Source organism: Diceros bicornis, chromosome 26 (assembly GCF_020826845.1).
Source record: "Diceros bicornis minor isolate mBicDic1 chromosome 26, mDicBic1.mat.cur, whole genome shotgun sequence".
Classification (NCBI taxonomy): Eukaryota; Metazoa; Chordata; class Mammalia; order Perissodactyla; family Rhinocerotidae; genus Diceros; species Diceros bicornis.
The window spans coordinates 31,055,881-31,073,485 of NC_080765.1; the positions used below are offsets into that span (position 1 = coordinate 31,055,881).

The 17,605-nt window shown below is 50.9% G+C and overlaps 1 protein-coding gene and 1 non-coding gene across 8 annotated transcripts in view; both read left to right on the plus strand.

The window, feature by feature from the left end:
* Window positions 1-2,459: 2,459 nt before the first annotated feature.
* Window positions 2,460-2,541, plus strand: TRNAL-AAG (transfer RNA leucine (anticodon AAG)). The gene has a single exon. It is a non-coding gene; the product is annotated as a tRNA-Leu (tRNA).
* Window positions 2,542-2,742: 201 nt separating this feature from the next.
* POLR3E (RNA polymerase III subunit E) overlaps window positions 2,743-17,605 on the plus strand; it is a 33,478-nt gene continuing 18,615 nt past the window's right edge. The window contains exons 1-9 of one of the 7 annotated variants that reach the window (XM_058569926.1): window positions 2,743-2,863; window positions 3,843-3,898; window positions 8,559-8,632; window positions 9,888-9,938; window positions 12,860-12,937; window positions 14,240-14,355; window positions 14,763-14,845; window positions 17,012-17,119; window positions 17,481-17,530. In XM_058569926.1, coding sequence (XP_058425909.1) covers window positions 8,597-8,632; window positions 9,888-9,938; window positions 12,860-12,937; window positions 14,240-14,355; window positions 14,763-14,845; window positions 17,012-17,119; window positions 17,481-17,530 — 522 coding nt within the window. In that variant the 5' untranslated portion in view covers window positions 2,743-2,863; window positions 3,843-3,898; window positions 8,559-8,596. Of the gene's footprint in view, window positions 2,864-3,167; window positions 4,469-5,270; window positions 6,075-8,558; window positions 8,633-9,887; window positions 9,939-10,048; window positions 11,621-12,859; window positions 12,938-14,239; window positions 14,356-14,762; window positions 14,846-17,011; window positions 17,120-17,480; window positions 17,531-17,605 lie in introns of those variants that run through there. The other 6 variants (XM_058569922.1, XM_058569923.1, XM_058569919.1 and 3 more) reach the window with 6 other exon arrangements.

Genomic DNA, 17,605 nt, shown 5'->3' on the forward strand with positions numbered 1-17,605 from the left:
TTCAGCCTTTCCCTCCCTCCTCCTAGCCAAAGCTGTGGGTCCAAGAGTTCTGATGCAACATTCTGCTTCTCCTACTTACTAGTTTCATAGCTTCACATCTGATTGTCATATGTCATAAGACAACTGTGGAATGGGGCTGCAAGACTGCAAGACACTCCCAAAAGGAGGCCCTAGGCTCTGCCTTCCAGAATCAGCCTGAATCCTTGCGGGCTCCCTGTTAAGTATCCCCTTCAGTATGTACTAGTAGGGACAGACCTGAATTGCTCCAGAATGTTCTGGCAGAAATATCACTAGCTTCATTTGAGCCCTTACCATGCAAGGGGTGTTTATTGGTGACAGTTGACACCTCCCAGGTAGCACTAGCTTTAGCAGAAAAGGGGAATTTATTACAATGATAAAGGGATGTCTCTAAGAATGTGAGTCCCACTGGACCCTGGGAACGGTCTTGAGCTGGCAGCCAGAAAACCATTAGGATTTCTCTGTGACTCTGCTCGTCTCATTCGATCCTTCTTTCTTTTTCCATGCACTGGCTTTCTCTACTTCTCCAATCCATCTCACAGAGTATGGCCACCCCAAATCCCCCTTTCTCTCTAGATCCAGTCAGTATCAGAGACTAATTCCAACAACCTGAAATACAACTGATTCCAACACTTAAAACAGTCAAATTAACAACTCAGAAAGTCACCACGTCTCAGTTCAGATTCTCAAAAGAGAATCTGATTGATCTGACCTGAGTCCTATGTCTACCACAGAGCCCACTGGCCATGGTGTGGGGCAGGAATGCACAGCACGAAGGTGGCTGCCAGGGACCCATTCTCTGGGCTGGTCAAGCAATTCCTAGAAAAGTGGGATTAGGCAGATTCCAGCAATTTTTCTTCACAATGGGGATACTTTCTTTTGGAAAATACTGCACACGACTCACAAACAAATACACTCCCTCCTGGTACTAAAACCCCATGACTAGATCAATGCTTCTATTGATCTCAAGAACTGTTCCTCATTTAGTTTTGAATCCCCTTCAATGCTTGGTCTGTGTCCTCAATAGATGGCTGCTTCTGTATTTTTAAAAATTTCCTTTAAAAGCAACAAACTCTCCTAGTTCAATGAAATCTTTTCATATTGATACTTTTGTTAAAGGTAAATGGAGGAAAACTTGGTTCAAGAGGAATTGAAGAGAAGAAAAAATATGGAATGCCCAAATGTTAGGGTGTGTCAACTGGATATTAACCAGAAACTTGAATATAACAATTTAACTTAATATAAAGAACTTAAATGTACATATTCATAGCATGGAATAAATTAGATCTATATGTGTCATAATAACCTCAAAAGGAGTAGAAAGGCAAGTTGCAGAATGATATTGATATCATTGATATATTGATAATGATAATGATATTGATACGATGGAGTAATGTTTATATAAGTGAAAAATATATTGAAGACACACACACAAATTCATGTATAGATGTGAAAGTATAAGAGATAGATTGGAAGGATACACATCAAATGCATGATAACAGTTATAGCCAGGGAGGATGTTTGGGAAGGGGGATTTATTTTCATTTGTAATGGTTTAATTATTTTTAAATGGATTTTTAAAAGGACAACATATTCATACCATTACCTGTGTAACTTTTAACAAAACGTATATACGTTAAGAAAAGGATTTGAAGTGAAATGACACAATATTAGGTGGTGGGAATATGGATGATTATTTTTTCTTTGTTTTTCAGTATTTTTAAATATCCATATACATCAACATGGATAGATATTTAAAATATATAGTCGGGTAAAAAATAGTCAATTGCAGATCAATACTAAGCATGATAATATTTATGTAAAAACCCACACCAATAAAAACAAAACCTCTATTTTCTATGGATGCATATACCCATGCCAATATATCCATATAAATTCACAGCAAAAGATCCAGAAGGATATATACCAAGCTGATGATAATGGTTACTTCTATTGAGGGAACTTAGGATGGGGGTCAAAGGTAGAAGAGCATTTGTGCGTTGTCTGCAAAGTTTTAATATTTTGCAAAATTTCACGTATTATTTGTGTAACTAAAAATTAAAACATAGTTTTTCAGAAAAACTGCCGAGACCAGCTCCCCTGGTTTGTCCTTGGGATCCCCTGGTGCGGGTTACTTCCAGAATCCATCATTTCTGGGAAGATACATAACCCCCAGTACAGTGGGTTAACCTGAGGTCTCCGAGGTAAACACCCGACTCAGAATACAGACTCTTCAACTGCTCTTCGCTTTAAAACCTATTTGGAACAAGCCTGGGTCTAAATATTGGAGCAAACATTTTTTAAAAAATACATGGCATGTTCTAAATAGTTCTATCAAGATCAAATAAAACATATTAAACAAAGAAACTCCAGGAAAAAAATGCACTGCAAGCGCATGTAATGCCATTAAATAGACGCCTGGAAGACTGCTTCGTCAGCTAGGTAGCGTGGCCGAGCGGTCTAAGGCGCTGGATTAAGGCTCCAGTCTCTTCGGGGGCGTGGGTTCGAATCCCACCGCTGCCAGTGCTAGCTTCTTTTGTCGCTGTTGCCTTGGCACCCGGCTGTTCTCGGCTCTGTTTTGCCGGTGCATGGGCGCCCCCTGCCGGGCCGGGCTGGCGGGCCCCATGAATGGAGCGGCGGAGGGGGCGGACCGCGAGAGCCGGGGCGGCGCATTGTGGGTAAAAGGAAGCGCGAGGGCCGGCGCGGCTCCCCCCACGTGTCCGCCGGAGTTTCTCCAGCAGCAACATGGCCGCTGCCTGAGAGGAGAGCCGGGCCGCCGCCGCCTCTGCAGCCCGCGGGTACCTGGGCCGTTGCCGCCGCCCGCGCGCGCGGGCCCCGCGGAGAGGTGAGTGCCGAGTTGACAGCCCCCGCCCGGGCTTGAGCCGGGCCGCACTCACGAGGTGGGCCCGGGCTGGGCTGCCGAGTAGGCCGGGAGGCCCGCGCCGCGCCGTGCCCAGGGACTGGGGGCCTCCGGGGCCGGGCGGGAAGGATGGGCAGCCTGCCCCAGTAGACCCCGGCCGGCCGCGGGCTCCGACCTGGGCCCGGCCCGGGAGTCGTGGGGGCCGCAGCGGAGGCTGCCGGCGGTCGTGACTCAGGGTCCAGCCGCCGTGCCCCGCCCGGCCCAGATGGGCCTCCTGCAGGAGCACCTGTCCCAAGGCAGCCGGCGTCCAGCTGGCGTGGAGACTTGTGGCGATGGCTGCGTGGTGGGCGTGAGAAGGGGGCCTGCCCACCCGCGAGGGAGGCGAAACCCATTGGACAATGTGGCTCGGGGCCGGCGGCCCGCCCTGATGGGCAGGTGGAGGGTACCCGAGCCTGCCTGGGCCCCCTCCTCGCCGCTGAACCAGATCAGCCTCCGCCCGGCCGGGCCCGGGATTCCTGATTCATTTAATGAAGTCACCATTCAGTGATCATTGGGAGCCAACACTGCCGCGGATACGACCCTAACCATTTGGTCGGAGGAGGGGTCAGTAAGCACGTCAAGTAAAGCAGTCAATAAACAAGGTCGTTCTGTTATGTTAGCTTTAGAATCGTTGGTCTTGGGGGCAGGAAGAGGAGATCTTAGCAGACGCCACGGTTTCTTCATCTGTGAAATGGGGATAGTAGAATTTCCTACCTCATAGGGTTGTGGTGAGGGCTAAATCGGCTAAGACAGGAGAAGCTCCAGCTTGCAGCATTTGATTTCTGGCTAAATCTCATACCCTCTTAGAGTAAAAGAAAATATGTTGCCAAGTAATAACAAATCCTCCCACAGGTTACATTTATCATCGTGGTTAATCCTCACCACAGTCCTCTGGGGGTCGATACTTTTATTATCCCCTTTTTAGGGATGAAAACAGTGAAGGATAACCAGCATCAGACAGTTCCGAGTGGGCCACAGATGGTGGGTAGCAGACAGGGGATTTGAACCTTTGCAGTTCTGCTCTGGAGTCCAGGCTTTTACCCACTATACCATACTGCCTTTTATTAGGAACATGTGCAGCATAGTGGTTAAGAATGAGAATAAGGATCTTTGACGGCTAGACTGGAGAATCTGGCTTGCCATTCTCTAGCACTGTGACCTTGGGCAAGCTACTTACTCTTTGAACTTTAGTTTCCTCGTTTCTTAATTAGGGATGATAAATCTTGATTTATAGGGCTATTGAGAAGATTTAATGAGAATGTATGTGAAATCCATAGAGAAGGATCTGACACTCACTTAAGGGTTAATTAGTTCTTCTTGTCCCCTAGGCCAAGTCTTCCTTTAACAGATGTGGAAACTGAGGTGACCCAGCGAGGGGAAATGCCTTGTCCAAGGGGTACACAGCCAATTAGAAGCCAGGCCTTGAGACCATTTGCCCTGGGGACTTCTCCCCTTAACTCCGTTGTATTTTGTCCTCTCAGACCTCCCTCACTCCCTCCAACAGCTGGAGATCCGTTTGGAGTTGCCTCTGCTTTTCTGATTGACTGACAGGTTAGATTCCTGGGGGCAGCATGGATGCACCCAACTGTGGCATCCCCTGCTCTGGACCCCTCCTTAGCTCCACCTGGTGTCCTTGTCTCCTTTCCATTTGTTGAGCAGCTCCCTGTTGAGGGAAGTTTCCTGTGCCTAGGGCCATGGAGCCGCTGCCACAGAGTAGCCTTGTGGCCACAGGACCCCTGTTGAGGCCAAGGTGGTCATTGCTATCAGAAGAGCTTGGCTCATGGTGGCTGGGAGGCCTGCTCTGGCCTGCGCCACAGCCCCTGTCTGTTCTTAAGTGTCCATGTGGCCCAAACTATGAGGCCCCCGGTCTCTGGATGGGGCTGAGTTAGGCTCACTGTGTTGAGGTTCTGTGACCTCCTGATTTTAGACACTCATTCACTCAGTTATTCTTTGCACTATATTGAGTGTCTGCTTCATGCCAGGCACTGTTCTAGGTATGGGAACATAGTGTGAGTTTGAAAAAAAAAGAGATGATAATCCCCATAACAACTTGATGAAGTAAGAGTAGTTATCTCCACTTTATAGTGAGGAAACTGAAGCACCGAGAGACGCTCACAGAGCTTATTTCTAGTGCAGAAGATAGACCACACATAAGCAAACAGACTAGATAGTTTCAGATTGTGATAAGAACCACGAAGGAAATAAAATCAGGAGATGTGGTAGTGATTGGGAAGGGGTTGTGAGTGGGCGGGGGCTCTTTAAGATGGGGTGATCAAGGAATCTGTCTCCTCCTGGAGGGGGTGGTGGTGATAGCTAATGAAAAGGAGCCAGCCTTGAAAAGACCTGGGGAAAATAGATGTTGTGCAAAGGTCCTGAGGCAGGCTGGGGCTTCGCCTGTTGGAGGCCCAGCAAGTGGCCACCTGGCCAAGTGGATGGTGAGGTAAAGCGGGGCAAGATCATGTAGGGCCTTGGGGCCATGGAAGGGAGTTTGGATTTTATTGTATATGACAGTTGAAAGGTTTTGAGCAGGGGCATGATGTGATTTACTTTTTTACAAGAACAACTCTTGGCTGTTTCTGAAAGGATTGGAGGTGGGAGAGGGGCTGCAGAGAGACTTGTGGTGCAGTACCTTTCAAATTGCAGTTTGAGATTTATTAGTGGGATGTGAAATCAGCTTGGGATTGTAACCAGCATTTTTAATTTTAACGAGCAAGAGTAGAAAACGTCGCTGCATCACATGTAGTAGAGACAGTCATGGCTGTGTGAAACCTTGTTTTAGTTACATAATTGTTGTATGTTCTGGGTTGCTTATGTGAAATGGACTTCTTGCTGTGGGTCTTAGGCTGAAAACTTTGGAAGCCACTGAGTTGGCTGATATTGGGTGGGAGGATGAAGCGAGGTGTTAACCCCTGCCTTAACCCAATCAGATGTACTATCCAGAGGGAGGGGCTCCAGCTCAAGGTACCTCATCCTCCCTGAGCGCCTCCGTGACTGGGAGAGGCCAGCAGAGCACAAGAGCCGGAATGCCTGTCTCTGGGAGAATAGTTGCATCTTGGGAACCTCCCAGGCCGCACCCTCTTAGTACATATGATCTGTTCCCTGGCTCACCTGGAAGGCCCCAGTCTCTCAGTTGTGCACAGAGCCAGCCGTAGAGAAGGTAGGTGCTTGACGTACATCTGTGGTCTTGGCAGGCAGTGCAGAAGGGGTGGGGTCTTGGGCTCTCCCATCCGTCACCTTCTGTCTGGGGCTTAGAAGCCACCTAAAACTGTCCATTTGGGGCTTCTAATTTCACCCAGTCTTCCATCTCCTTACTGTCGCTGTGGCCTGCTTCCCTCTAGTCTGTCTTTTTATCCCCTCCAGATTTTCCTCTACTCAGAATCCTTTGGTAGCTCCCTATTAAATAGCATTCCTGTGATTCATATTTTCAGACAACAAATATGTGGTGAGTGCCTGCTGTGTGCTAGGCACTGGGGGTACAGCAAGGGACCAAATAGATGCTAATCTCTGCCTTCCTGTAGGCACTTCCAACTTAGTGGCAGTGGGGCTGGGGACAGATAATAAACACAGAGCTATAAACGGTCACATGGTGATAGGTGCTATGGAGAAAGCCAGAGCAGGGAAGGGAGTTGGTGGGGCGGGGTGCAGTTTTGAGTTAGTTGGACAGGGAAGGTCTTAGCCATGAGGTGACATTTGAGCAAAAACCGGGAAGAGATGGGCCGGCCCCGTGGCTTAGCGGTTAAGTGCGCGCACACTCTGCTGCTGGTGGCCGGGGTTCGGATCCCGGGCGCGTACCAATGCACCGCTTCTCCGGCCATGCTGAGGCCGCATCCCACATACAGCAACTAGAAGGATGTGCAGCTGTGACATACAAGTATGTACTAGGGCTTTGGGGGGAAAAATAAATAAATAAATAAAATTATTAAAAAAAAAACAAAAAAAAACCAGAAAGAGGAGGAGGGATCCTGAGGTGACCGGAGGGTAGACCAGTTACAGAGGCCCAGAGGTGGGGTGGGAGGGGGGAGGAGAGAAGAGGGAAGGAGGCCCGTGGGAGATGAGGTCTGAGAGGTAAAGGGGCTGGGGTGGGGGTGGGTCGTAAAGACTTTGGCTTTTATTCAGAGTGTGATGGGAGGGAGGCCTTTGAAGATGGAGGAGTGACGTGATCTGAGGTGGCTTTCCAAAGGATCACTGGCTGTGGGGTTGAGCCAAGATCGTAGGGGGCAAGGGTGGAAGCAGGGAGACCAGTTAGGAGGCTGTTGCTGTAATGCAGGTAAGATATGGAGCTGGCTGGTCTGGGGCGGTGGTGGTGAGGGGGCCAGATTCCAGACATCCTCTGAAGAGAGAACTGACGGGATTTGCTGGTGTGGGATGAGAGGAGGAGAAGCATCAAGGATGAGGCCAGCATTTCAGCCTGAGCAGTGTGAGTTTGGAACGTGTATCTGGAGTAAGTGAGGTGATTTCAGGTGGTGGTGCACGGGCAGGGGGCTTAGATGACATTGAATGCCACCCATGGTGAAGGAATATTTAAATATTAAATAGCTCAAATGTTAAGTAGATAAGATAAAAGTCATGATGGTCTTACTCGAAAGTAGAGGTCTGGGGACTGCTGAGATATTAGGGTGCCCAGGCGCCTTTCTAAGGAAGGGTCAGCCCAGCTGAATTAGTTCCCCTCCGCCATGGAGACCTGCAGCCTTCCCTCCTCCAGGTACTTGAGTGCTTCCTGTCACCTGAAATCCCTCCTCCCCTCTGCTCTCGTGGCTTGTCCTAACCCTTCAAGGCCCAGCCCAAACGCCCCGCCTGACCCCTTCCCTTCCCTCTTCTGAACTCCCCTACCTGTACCTGCTGCCTGAAGTCGGATGGCCTGGCTTTGAAGTCCAGCGGGTCCTCTTACTTGCTGTGTGGCTTTGGGTAGGACACGTAAAGTGCCTGCGAGTTCCAGTCTCCTCATTATAAAGTGGGGACAATCAAGCCACTCACAGGGTTGTGTGGGACACATTAGAGAAAAGTATGTAAAGAGGGTCATTTTCAGACACACACACACACGTGCGCATACACGTGCACACACGCACACACACACGCACGCACACACACACGCACACACGTGCACACACGCACACACACACACAGAGGAGAAGCATCTCACTCTGGGTTGGGCTTCAGGTCAGCTTGAAAATCAAATACCAGAGACAGAGACAGCCTGGAAAGCCGTGGGACCATCTGCTCGTCCTCTTGGACGCGGGAGTCTTTAAAGCTTCCCCATGGCCCCCAGTTAGTTCTCAAGCGTTTTCATTGTGGCTGTGGACCCGCCAGCCTCCTTCCTGCCTGGCGGTGAATTCTTCTTTGTGAGTGGTCAGAAAACACTTAAAACCAGTCATTTATTCTTTCCCCCAGGTGCAGCTGATGTGGTGACTTGAGTCCACCTGTTTGTACCCATTGCTTGGTTGTTTCTCTCTCTCTTTTTTTTTTGCCCATGGGGTATATGGTGGGCTGACTTTTTGACTCCACGATAGATGTAGAAATAAGATGAATTTCTGTTTGTCTTGGGCTCCTGCCTCCCAAAGCGGGGCCTTTTGCAGAATAGGGACCCCAGAATTATTGGCTGAATGACTGACTGATGGTCCAGGCTTCTCGCTGTCCCTTGCAGATCAAGTCCGAGGACTGCGCGGCTGGCTCCCCCCTAGTATGGCCAATGAAGAGGATGACCCAGTCGTACAGGAGGTAACTGCTGCTCCCCCACCTCTGCTCGGGCTGTCAGGGAGAAGCGCCCTGGCCCAGGGCTGTAGGCAGTGGGGCTGAGCCCCTTTCGTCCGTCCTCAGTCAGCCTGGGATCTGTTGGCATCCCCTCCACCTGGAACCCTCTTCTCCCAGATACCTGCCTGGCTGACCTTCTCACTGCCTTTGGTCTTTGATCCAGCGTCATGTTGTCAGCAAGGCTTCTCTGACCACCCTGCCTCCTGGGCTGTTCCCCAACACGCCCTCCCCAGCACTCCCTAGCCCCTTACCTTGGCCATGCCTCGCACTGGGCCACAGCACTCATCAGCCCCTAGACACAAGTCTCCTTCCACTAGAATGCAAGTTTTGTTCTGTCCATCACTGTGTCTGCAAAGCCAAGTTCAGTGCCTAGCAGTTAGTAGTTACTCAGTGACCATTTGTTGAATGAATGAGTGTGTTTGCCAACTCCCACTTCTTCCTGGGCTTACCCAGATTCAGTCATTCAGCAGTTGTTCACTGGATCCACTGTGTGCCAGGGGCTGTGACAGCAGTGAGTGAGGCAGTGTTCCTGCCCTTGGGGAGCTTAGGATTTGTTGGGTAAGACTGACAAGGAAGCAGTCTCAGGGTACAGACAGTGGGGAGGTGGGTTCCAGATCAGGACACATCCTAGAGCCTCTGGGCCTTTGCACATGCTGTTCCCTCCACCTAGCATTCCCTTCACACATACCTCACCTGTGCCTGACGACCCTGACCCTTCATTCATCCTTAAGGCCCGGAGGTGGGAGAGAACATGGTTCATAGGAAGAGCTAGGAAGCAGGAAGGTAAACTTCTGCACAGTGGGGCAGGGGGTGCTGAGTATTGAGAAGAAAGAGAGTAGGGACAGGTCAGTCTCGGAGGGGCTTGCACACCGCCTAAGACAGGGTGACAGGCTGATCCAGGACAGGTGGTGGAGGGCACCGGCAGGTGGGTAAGCTCTCCCCTGCCCCATCCTCTGGCTTTAGGATGCATCCTGATCTGGGCAGCCCCAGGGGAGAGGCATTGTTATTGGGTTATAGTGAACTTGGATAGGGGGCCCTGGATATATGCAGACTGGAGACTTGGTTGCCTTTGTTTTTAGCATCAGCTGAGCTGTCCCCTCCACCCCCAAACTGCCTTTTGGGGCCCCTACCCCTTACCTAAAATTGGAGGCACATGCGTGTGCCAGGACAGGTCGGGCACTGGGTTCTGTCTTCTGGTTAAGTCTTCTTCCCTTGTCCCCAGATCGACGTGTACTTGGCCAAAAGTCTGGCAGAGAAGCTCTATCTGTTTCAGGTAATTATGTGCCTTGAAGCTAAAGGGGGAGAAAGCAAGTGTTGGTGGGGTGGTGGAGATTACGGTAAGTGGTGGGTGAGGAACTATGGGAAACCTCAACCTTGCTTAGAATTCTTGGTGCAGAGAGTGTGAGAAGACAGTTCTCTTTGCTTTTGTGGGCGGGTCCCTAGTGGCCTCCCATTTCAAAGATGGGAAACCCAACGCAGCCGTAAGCAGCAGGATAGTGTAGTGGTTAAAGCTAGGGCTCTGGGGACAGACTGCTGCATTGAGGCCCAGCTCCATCGCAACTAAGCTGTGAGCCCTTGGGCAAGTTCCTTAATCTCTGTGCCTCAATTTCCCCATTTGCAAAGTGGTTATGGTAATAATACCTGCCTTGTAGGGTCCCCATGGGGATTAGATGAGTCCACATTAAAGTACTTAGAGCTCTGCATGGCACAGAGCGGGCTCTGAGAATGATGGCCGCTGTCGTTAGTGAGTCTCAGAGGGCAGCGCTGGCAGCATCGATGAGCCCCCAGTCCTGCCCACTGTGATTCCCCGGAATTGTTATTCCTGCCCCCTCCCCTCCCTTCTGGGCCAGTGGCTGTCCTAGTGGGTCTCAGGCATTGAGCACTGACTGTATGCAGGCACTGCTTAAAGCACTTTATGTACGTTGACTCGCTTCATCCCATAGTAACCCATGGGGGTTATTATTATTGTCATTTTATAACAGCTTTATTGAGATGTAATTCACACACCATTCGGTTCCCCCATTTAGGTGTATAATGCAGTGGATTTTAGTCTGTTCACAGGGTTGTGCAACCAGCACCACAATCTATTTTAGGACTTTGTTTTTGCTGCTCACTCCTAGCCCCCTATTCCCACCTGTAGCCCTGGGCACCCATTAACTATCAACCATTTTGTCTCTATGGATTTGCCTAGTCTGGACATTGCATATAAATGGAATCATGTAACCTGTGGTCTGCGTCTGGCTTCTTTTACTTAGCATAATGTTTTCCGGGGTCACCCGTGTTGTAGTGTCTAGTGTCATTCCTTTTATGCATGAATAATGCTCCATTGTATGGATATATATATATATATACACACACACACCACATTTTGTTTATCCATGCATCAGTTGATGGGTATTAGGGTTGTTTCCACTTTTTGGCTATTATGAATAATGTTGCTGTGACCATTCCTATACAAGTTTTGGTGTGGATGTGTGTTTTCATTTCTCTTGGGTATGTACCTAGGAGTGGAATTGCTGGGTCATATGGAAACACTTTGTTTACGGTTTTGAGGGACTGACAGGCTGTTTTGCGCCATTTTACATTCCCAACAATAAGGTTATTATTTCAAGTACTTTTGTCCCCATGTTGCATATGAGAAAATGAGGCACAGGGAGGCTAGTAAATTGTGCAAGGGTCCTGGGGCAGAGCGGCAGAAACGGTGCTCCAAGCTGAGGAGAGGCCTGGTGTCTGTCCTCTGGGGTCTGCTTTTCCAGGCCTTGGGGCTGCAGGCCTGTCCTTTGGGCCTTTTGAACCTAGTTCCTTGACTGACCGCAGAGTGGTGGTGGAGCTGGTGGTGGTGCAGTGACCCTTGTGTGTTCATGGTGTGCTGGGCCCTGTGCCGGTTTCACCTCCGTTCACCTCATCCCCTGCTTCCAGCGGCCCTGTGAGGTGAGGACACTCCTGCTCCAGGAGGTGAGGAGCTTGCCCGAGTACACAAATCGCAAGTGGCAAAGTTAGGATTAGAACCCGGGCCTGTCTCATTCCAGAACCTGCACTCTTCACCACCACCCTTCCCAGCCCGAGATCAGGAGATCAGAGAGCTGCCTGGGACCTTGGCAGACCAGGGGCCTCCCGGGCTGTTGTGAGCGAGCCTGTCTCAGCCCAGGCCTTTTTCAAAGGCTCGGTTCAGACCAGCTGAGCTCCAGGCTATTCCTGGACTTTCGCTCCAAGTTCCTGCCCCAACCTGCAGCCCAGGAAGCAGGGAAGAGTTACTGTGTTGCTATTTAAGTGAGCTTTTAGGAAATAACCATTTCCTCCCGCTGGCATGTAGCTGATCTGAAATGGCCCCCAGAGGAGGGTTTACTTCATATACTGCCGTGACTGACTGCCGCGCCTCCACCAGGCTCTTTCCAGAGGCTGTGATGGTGCCAGCGGCGATGGCCACAGCTTTTTGAGAGTGGGTCTGAACCGTGACCCATCCATCCACCCAGTAGATACGTACGGTGCGGGAGAAAGAAAGGAGAAGTGCATCTGTGAGGACTGATGTGGAAAGGTGTCCCCAGTGTGTTCAGAGCAAAGAAGTGATTTCAGGGCAGTACATTAAGGTGTGACATAAAAATACCTTCACACATGACGATGCTGAGGCCCAGAGAGGGCTCTCTAAGCAGGTCAGTGGCAGACCAGCTCCTTCTTCGTCTTCAGCTTTTTATTATGGAAAAGTTCACACATAAGCAGAAGGAGAGAGAATGGGATACTGAGTTCCCATATATCCATTATCTGGCTTCAGCACTGAGCAACACTTTGCCAGTCTTCTTTTTCCTCTTTGCTCCCTGTGGTCTCATTTCACTTGTCCTTGTCTCCCCGGATGGCCTGTTAACTAGTAGTTAGACCTTGCACCCTCACTCTCGACTCCCATGGCAGTGCCTTGGGTTACTAGAGCCCAAAGGGTGATGTGTGCTGGGGCCTGTCTGGGTTTGTGATGCTTAGGCATGTCCTTTGGAAGTCAAAGACATTAAAAATTGCCCTTTGGAAGGCGGCTGGGTGGAGCCAATGAGAATGGGGTGCAGGTGGCAACCAGCGGAGCCTAGTGGAGCCTCTGGTCTCTGCTGGGGTTGGGGGTGGGGGTCGGGGGCAGCTGTGGTGATTCTTGGCTGGAGCCCCCGGAGCCCAGGTCTGGGCAGGATGGACTGATGGCTCCCTTCCCCTTCTCAGTACCCTGTGCGCCCAGCCTCGATGACCTACGATGACATTCCGCACCTCTCAGCCAAGATCAAGCCCAAGCAGCAGAAGGTGGGGCTGTTCTCTGATGGAGTTTGGGGAGGGGCGTGGTGATGTGGGACTGATGGAGGCGAGGAGACGGGCCTTTTGGTGACTGGAAGCCTGGAGAAAGAGCTGTTGGAGAGTTAGGAGGAGAACCAGTAGCTTGTGTGGCCTTGAAAGCTGAGGAAGGAAAGAGTGTCAGAAAGAAAGAGGGTAGACACTTCCAGAGCAGGCCAGGGTGGAATGCGGCTCAGGATGAGTTAGAGAATGGGGTTGGGGGGGAAGGGGAGCGACTCATGTTCACAGGGTAAGGCAGGGGGCCAGTGTGCAGCAGGCCTGGTGATGGGGAAATCTCATGCTTTGAAGGGATGGGGTGATGGGGACCAGGAGGACTGGGGACATGCCCTGTCTGGGACGGCTGCAGCTCTAGCTCTCGTTGCCACACAGAAGTGCTGTTCAGGTATTACCAATTCTGCTGACTTTTCAAGAGAAGGGGGAGATAAGGATTTTTATGAGAAATCTCTTGATTTTTTTTTTTTCTTTTTGCTGAGGAAGATTCGCCCTGAGCTAATATCCATTGCCAATCTTCCTCTTTTTGCTTGAGGAAGATTTTGCCCTGAGCTAACATCTGTACCAGTCTTCCTCTGTTGTGTATGTGGGTTACTGCCGCAGCATGGCCGCCACCGAGTGCTGCAGGTCTGTGCCAGGGAACCAAACTCCAGCTGCCGAAGTGGAGTGCACCAAACTTAACCTGCTAGGTCACAGGGCTGGCCCCAGAAATCTCTTGTGTTTTTTTTTTTTTTTTTTGTGAGGAAGATTAGCCCTGCGCTAACATCTGTTGCCAATCCTCGTCTTTTTGCTGAGGAAGATTGGCCCTGGGCTAACATCTGTACCCATCTTCCTCTACTTTGTATGTGGGATGCCTGCCACAGCATGGCTTGATAAGCGGTGCGTAGGTCTGTGCCCGGGATCTGAGCCTGCGAACCCCAGGCTGCTGAAGTGGAGCATGTGAATTTAACCACTATGCCACCCCGCCAGCCCCGAGAAATCTCTTGATTTTTTAAATCCAGATATAGAGCTTTGGGAGTAGAGTAGGGGGACAGACAAAAATACATGGACCGCCCCTAACAAAGCCCTCTGGCCTTTTCTCTTGGAATTTGGTTTTGCAACCTTTGGTGTAGACTGAAGCCTGGAGGCCCTTGGGGAGGGTCACGTGTCGGTCCTGCTTCTGAGCAGGGCCAGGATTGGCAGGGACTGGGGTTAGGAAGTGGCATCCCCTGGGGACTGTGCCTCAGCGTCCTTACAGGTGGTGGGCGTGCTTGGTGCCTCCAGGTAGAGCTTGAGATGGCCATCGACACCCTGAATCCCAACTATTGCCGCAGCAAAGGGGAGCAGATTGCGCTGAACGTGGATGGCGCCTGTGCCGACGAGACCAGCACGTATTCCTCGTAAGTTCCCCAGGCCCCAAGGCCTCCAAGCTTCACCGTGTTCAAATATGAGCCTTCCAAAGGCTTTAAGACATCTAGGCCCTTTGCCCCATTGCTGGACCAGTGTCCCGCCTTTGCATGGCTGGGCCCAGCTCAGACCCTTCCCCATGGGAGAAGTCTTCCCTCCTGTGATGATGGCCCCTTGTTGGGAGTGGGAGCTGCGACCCACTGCCTGTCTCTTGAGCCGCAGACAGGCCTTGGGTTGTCTCATGCCCAGTTCCCCTCCTGAGGCACACATAGCCTGTCCTGTGGCCGTGGTCGCTGGCTGTTGGATTTCAGAAGGTGTCTGGGGTAGAGGGGGCTGGGCCTGCCAGGTCTTGGGTCTGGAGCTTCCTTCCCCTTGACATCTGTTCTCCCTGTGCTCGCAGGAAGCTGATGGACAAGCAGACGTTCGTCTCCTCCCAGACCACCAGTAACACATCCCGTTACGCCGCTGCACTCTACAGGCAAGGTACCCGCGGATGGGCGTCCTGGGTGCCGTGGCTTGTGCAGGCTGATCGGGTGGGAGGGAAGCAGGATAGGGGCTGGGACAGGGGGAGGCCTTCCCTAACCTGGTGTCCAGCCCTGTGCTCCCTGAGCGCTAGACACCTGCAGGGGCCAGGCAGGTTGTGGAAATAACAGATTGTCAGGGGCCTGGAATTGGCCATCTTTAGGGACTTCTGGCTAGACACTGTCCGACTTGGTAGGAATGGGACTCCAAGGTCATTGTCCTCCTGGGACACAGACACAAAGCATAACTTCTGAGACAGGTGGTAGAATTTTGTTTTAAATTCAAGTTACTCATTACCCAGTAATTCCATTCCTAGACAGCATATCTACCCAAGAGAAATGAAAACTTATGTTTACACCAAAATTTTTACATGGGTGTTCATAGCAGCCTTATTCATGATAGTGAAAAATTGGAAATGATCCAAACATCCATCAGCTGATGTGTGGATAACAAAATGTGGTATAGCCATGCAATGGAATGGTGTTTGGCCATGTAAAGGAATGAAGTACTGATACATGCTCCAACATGGATGAGCCTCGCAAGCAGTGAGCTAACTGAAAGAAGCCAGACACAAAGGACCCCAAGTTGTATGATTCCACTCATATAAAATGTTCAGAATAGGCAAATCCATAGAGACAGAAAGTAGATTAGTGGTCACCAGGGGAGGAGAGTGGAATGGGGAGTGACTGCTGATGGGTACAGGGTTTCTTTTTGGGGTGATACAAATGTTCTTAAATTGACTGCAATGCTAGTTGTACAACTCTGTGAATATATTACAATACATTGAATTGTATGCTTTAAATGGGTGAATTATATGGCATGTGAATTATATCTCAATAAAGCTGTTAAAAAGCACAAGGTACTGTAAGTATTTAGAGTTTATAGAGGAATAAACGAAACTAATTTGAATGCATAGGAAACAGAATAGAATCAAAAGTAGTGTCGAATAATCTTCCTCTGTTTTGTATGTGGGTTGCTGACACAGCATGGTTGCCAACGAGTGGTGTAGGTCCACGCCCGGGAACCGAACCTGGGTGGCCGAAGCACAGCACGCTGAACTTAACCACTAGGCCACAGGGCCGGCGCCAAGGATATAGTTCTTTAAAGCTGCGTTCCTTGCAGCCAGATCATTCATTTATTTACTCGTTATCTCGAGCATTTGTTCCCTCTGGAGTCCAGAGAGCTTTCACAGAGCCGTTTCCACAGAGCCTTAGCATCTGGTTTCTTCTCTTTCAAGCCTACATTGACTTGATTGAAATTGATTGTCTTTGCATTGCCTCCCAGTGCATGGGTTTGATTCATAATTTTATTTATTTTATTTTTTCCCCCAAAGCCCCAGTAGATAGTTGTATGTCATAGCTGCACATCCTTCTAGTTGCTGTATGTGGGACGCGGCCTCAGCATGGCCGGAGAAGCGGTGCGTCAGTGCGCGCCCGGGATCCGAACCTGGGCTGCCAGCAGTGGAGCGCGCACACCTAACCGCTAAGCCACGGGGCCGGCCCCATGGGTTTGATTCACAAGGCAAAGTCATGATCTTTGTCAGAGACTGCATAGACAGTCCACCTGGCTGCGCCAGGGGCCGCTTCTCCAGCCATTTTTGCAGGAGCAGACTTATTGGGACAGGTGGGATTTTGACAGGAAGAGGTGGGGGCATGAGAAGGAGAGGAAATCTGGGTGTGTGTGGGGTTAGGGAGGCAGTGAGGGTGGTCTGGCAAAGGCCTGGCGGAGGAGCGAGCAGGGTGTGTTTGGTGTGGATGGGTTCTCAGTGTGGTTGGAGCAAGCAGTTGTGGGGAGAGGAGTGGGGACCTGGGGTGGAGGGCCTTGCATGCTTGTGGAGTGTTTACAGGCAAGCCTTAGGGAAGTAGCTTTGAGCAGAAGAATTCAGGTTCATGTCCTGATCTGGGTTGTGTGCCTGCTGTGTCCTGCAGGGCCACGTGGGGTTGGGAATGACTCCCTGCCTGATGGTCCCAAGGCTCTAGGATTGGGGGCTAGAGCAGAGGTGGGAGGTGGTTTGGCAGTGGGCTGAGGCCTTCAGGGGGGTCCAGGGCCCATGGTGACTGCCTTGAGCCAAGCTGGGCATTCGCCCCACTTCCTAGAGTCAGGTCCAAGCCCTTCTTCCTCTGCCAGGTGAGCTCCACCTGACGCCTTTACATGGCATCCTGCAGCTGCGGCCCAGCTTCTCCTACCTGGATAAGGCAGACGCCAAGCACCGAGAGAGGGAGGCGGCCAATGAGGGTGAGCCTTGGACCCCCAGCCCTGCTTTATGTCTGCATCTTGGCAGGATGGGTTGGTCATGAGAAAAGTGTTGAAGAGATGGGTTATAGGATCCTTAGCAGCCTCCCTGGCCTCTACCCACTGGATGCCACTTGTACCACCCCCACAGTTTGGACAATCAAAAGTATCTCCATTCATCCCCAGATGTCCTCTGGGGGTAAAATCATCCCCAGTTGAGACCCACTGACTTATGCAGCGACTTATGTCTAGCAGGAGAATTCACAGACACCCCCTGCTTGAGGCCTCCCTGGTGGGTGGGGTTGAGAGTGGGGAGTTCAGGGCTCTACCAGAGGCTGTGAGCAGGGCTTACTTTCTCTTGCAGCAGGAGACTCTTCACAGGACGAAGCAGAAGAAGATGTGAAGCAGATCACGGTGAGCTCTGGACCCAAGAGGGAGAGTGCGGCCTGGGAGGCAGCAGGGCTGGCTTTGTAGCTCAGCTGCCTGGAG